At 29.4% G+C, this 4,461-nt stretch overlaps 1 protein-coding gene across 1 annotated transcript; it reads right to left on the reverse strand.

Annotated features, from left to right (window-relative positions):
* Nucleotides 1-3,004: 3,004 nt before the first annotated feature.
* LOC120180647 lies at nt 3,005-4,155 on the reverse strand. Its single transcript, XM_039185933.1, has 2 exons — nt 3,768-4,155; nt 3,005-3,129 (listed from the first exon to the last, which is right to left on the reverse strand). Exons 1-2 carry the CDS (start codon nt 4,153-4,155, stop codon nt 3,005-3,007), a joined length of 513 nt encoding a protein of 170 aa, XP_039041864.1.
* Between the last annotated feature and the right edge of the window lie 306 nt (nt 4,156-4,461).

Below are 4,461 nucleotides of genomic sequence, written 5' to 3' on the forward strand. Positions count from 1 at the left end.
TTACAAAATCTCTTTAATTTTAACCACAATTTCTTTTCAAGTCTTATTTCTTCTCAATAAAAAAGAAATACTTTTCATAAATAAAGCTTCAATACAAGACACCAATAACCTAAACAAGCTTGCTTTTCTGGGTATATTTCAAAGAACCAAAGAACATAAACCTCAAAAAAACAATATAATATAATTTCATTTAATTTGTGTTGATCATTTTTCGATTCTAAATTATGTTGAGGTGTTTAAAGTCACGAGTAAATCATTATTAGAGTTAAATTAAACTAAAATTCAACTTTAGGATATAAAAGTTAAGATTGTGGTTAAAAATTGAAAGTTAGATTTAAATAGAAGAAGCCAAGATGAATATATTAATGTATTCCAGCGTTGAATTGTCATCGAAAAATAAAAGTCGACTATAGAAGATGATGATGAACATGATGACTGAATTTTTTTTCCTGAGTTGATTGATGTTTTGCGTTTGAATATGAAGAGGTGAAAATTTTATGGTTGATTAGAGAGAGTTAAATAGAGTGAATTCTAATTTTAGTTTAATATCAAATTATTTTTATTTAATTAAAGAAAAACATCAATTGTTATATTTTTATTTATTTACATTTTTGCAACTGATTCAAAGTTTTGGGGTTCTTTAGGGATAATAGTTTATAGGATATTTTTTTTATTGCGTCTCTAATTATGAACAATTATAAAAGAAACATTCGGTTAATAAAAATTAAACTTAAGGATCACTGTTGTCCTTGGAGTAAACTTAATTTATCAATTTCGTTTCTATAATTTTTTGCATCAATTTAACTCTCAAAGTTGTTTATGATGTTTATCTTAACCCTCGAAGTCTATTTTGACTAACATAATCTTCTACGTTTATCAACACCATTCATTTTCAAATTAATAAATATTATAAATGTGGCTTGATGATGACGTGACATGTATTAAAAATAAATAATAAAATATTTATTAAATATAACAGTTAGAAAAAATCTCTAAAAATTTAACATAATCCTTTAATCTCACTTAAATAAATAACATTTATTTTTGAGAAATTTGTTATATTCACTGTGTTTAATAAAATATTATAACATAAACATTTAATCCACATACGTAAAAGCCTCACAGTTCTGTTAGTTAAAATGGTCAACAGACTTCAAGGACTAAGATGAATACCTTAAATAATTTCGAGGGTAAAATTGATGAAAAAATGATAAGGAAAATTTAATAATTTGAATTTACTACATGGACAACAGTGACCTTTAAGCCTAAATAAAAATATATTATTTTTTAAAAAAAATTAATAGTATATGATATGATAGTTAATAAAATTAATATAATAATAAATTTAACTTTTACATTATATTTTAATTTAACTTTAACTCTAAAATATTAATTTTTAGAATACCTTAAGAATGATCTTCAAAAAACGTCAGTTATCTACCAATCAAATACCTCCAGATAAATCTCTCTGTTGATCAAAGTCTGAAAAAAGTTCATAGCCTCCAAATAAACTACAATGCACATTTTTTTAAAAAAATAAAATACAATGTACAAGTAATATTTTTTATAAACTCACGTGATATATCAAAGAGAAATATAAAAGATTTAACCATCAGATCAATTTAGTAATAATGATCTTATATTTAACACCATCAACTACAAACACTATAAATACTTCTCATTTAGGACTCAAAGGGGAACTTTCCTAGACTCCCTTATCTTCTATCGTCTATCTTGGACAATCTTCTCTCATGCTATATTTTTCATCCTTGTTCTCGTAGAAATCCATCGACTAACAATTATTTTTATACCAGTTGTAACTCTCCATCTAAATCTCCAACTACTGACACAACACATCTATTCCCATCAACAACCTTAAATGTTTTAAAGGCTTACTATAAAAACAAATGCATGAACTATACCATTTTTTCTAGTTAGGTGCCTAAATTTTTTTCGATCAATATAAGTGTCTAACATTACAAACGTTATCATTTTAAGTGTCATGATCATAATTTCATTAAAATTTATTGTTAAGTAACACATGACATATTATGTTTATTTTGATTTAATAAAAAACCTTAAAAATATTATTATATTTAAAAGAAAACCTAATTTCTCTAAAAGGATGGAAAAAATCCCTACAAATTGACCATAAAGTTTCTAACCCTAATCTTACCATATCCATTGCCGATCACAGTCGTCGCTACCTTCACCACCCTTGTCATTCCCATCATTGGTTGTTGTCACCCTAGTCTTCGCGAGCATCGTTGGGTCATTTTGGTATCGGTTTTTTCAAGGTTTGTTCTTTCGAGTCACCCTAGCTTTCGTCATTTGTTCATCGAGTTTTTGGGTTATGGATCCGACTGTTTGTCGGGTGGAGGTTCTGGTAGAGGTTTCGTTGAAGGCAATAACGAAAAATGACAGTGACCGACACAAATATAGGACTGAAATTATGATTTTCAAAGTTTATGGGGGTTTTTTAAGTTTTGAGAAACTTTTGGTCTTTTTTTAAATATATATAATTTTAATTTTTTTAAATAATTTTTTCTTATACACCTAAAAATGTAATGTTATAAACATTAAGCACCTAGATTAATTAATAAATAGTTTAGACACCTAAAAATGTAATATTAGAAACATTAAACACTTAACCGTAAAATAATTTATACACCCAAATAAAAAAGATATATTTTAAACACTTATTTTTATATTAAATGATATTTTAATATTATACCAATTTAATCTATATTGTTTTATATATATTTTCTCCTCCACCATTAATATTATTTTAATATTAAGCACCTATATTATTTTTATTTAGACACCCAAATAAAAAAGATATATTATTTGTATCTAATATTTTTCTTGGTAAAAATGCATAGATTCCTTGGACTAAAAAGTTGATAAAACCACGGGTTACAGAAGATTACATATTCCGTTCGTATCTATAAGCTTTTGATAATTTTGAAATTAACTTTAATAATAAAATAAATAATGGAATCCATCATCGACTTGGCATAGGAACTTGACTTACAGGTGTGAAATGTTGAAAAGAAAGACGACCGTACATCACTACTTCCTTACAGCTCACTGATTGAGTTATGGCTGATAATGACAACAATCGTGACCCTGTCCAACAACCATTAAATAGTTTCTCCCATCCATATATTCAAATCTAATTATAAAAAATTAAAATAGCCTAAAATATATATCCTTTTAATATAAAATTAAAAAATAGCATAAATCGATTATGATTGAAAATCTTATCAAAACGATTTTTAGGTTAGATAATTAATATTTTAAATTAAAATTAAAAATATAATATTTTTCATAATATTTTATATTCTAACCCAAATTATTATAAATTATATAACTTTTTCGATATTAAACCTTAAACCCACCATGATATAGCTTTTTTTTATTGGATAATCCATTTCATTACTCAAGAAAATAGGCTGCTACAAAAAACCAGTTAATACATTAACTGTAAATTAACCTCTAGCTATACTCAGTCCATAGAAAACAGAAAGCAAGATACACCAATGCTCACTATATGCCCCAACTTACACAAAGGTCTACATTCCTCGAGTCCAATCTGTTGAAGGACCAGCCAGCCAAACGAATTCGGATGGTATCTCGAACGTCCTCCAGCGTATCGTCCTTTAATCTAGCCATGCCTTCAAATAACCTATTGTTTCTTTCCTTCCAGACGTTGTACACATGCCCAGCCAGCGCTAGCTTCAACACTCACACGATGAACGACTTACCTTTTAAGTAGTGAATAGCCCAAGCAAGCTCCCCATTCCAGCTACTCGCACCACGGTTGATACCACATAAGGATAAAATAACCCCCCATAAAGCTTTAGCATGCCCACACACGAAGAAAATACGATTTCTAGTTTCAGGCTCTATGTCACAGAGCAAACACTTGTCGCTTTCAATAGCTAGTCCCATCCGCATGAGTCTAGCTCGAGTAGGGAGCCTATCCAAGACAATCATCCATAGGATAAGGATGTGTTTTGGAATGTGACCAGGGAACCACACCAGACTGTGCCATAAGACTTTCAAAACCACAATGCCCATATCTTCCCAACCTTGCCTTGTGTTAAGCTCTCTGCATGGATCAGCAAACAAGTGAGAAATGGCTGGTCTCATTTTTAATAAGCATTTAAGACTTCAGCTAGCATTCGTAGGGGTGTTCATCTGCCATAATTCAGCCCCCTTGATCACGTAGGAATAGGTCCAAGCCACCCATAAGGATCCATCCTCAGCCAGTAAATTTCTGATCAACTTCACAAAGCAAGCCTTGTTCCAGCCACCTAGATCAAAAACATCCAGGCCACCTTCAAATTTTAATAAACATATATGCCTTCAACTGACTCGGGCTCGTTTTGCAAACACATCAACTCATTTGCAGAAGAATCGAGAACAAAGTTGCTCGATTTTTTTATCACCATTTGA

The sequence above is a fragment of the Hibiscus syriacus genome, unplaced genomic scaffold (assembly GCF_006381635.1).
Source record: "Hibiscus syriacus cultivar Baekdansim isolate YM2019G1 unplaced genomic scaffold, ASM638163v2 tig00112498_pilon, whole genome shotgun sequence".
In the NCBI taxonomy this organism is placed as follows: domain Eukaryota; kingdom Viridiplantae; phylum Streptophyta; class Magnoliopsida; order Malvales; family Malvaceae; genus Hibiscus; species Hibiscus syriacus.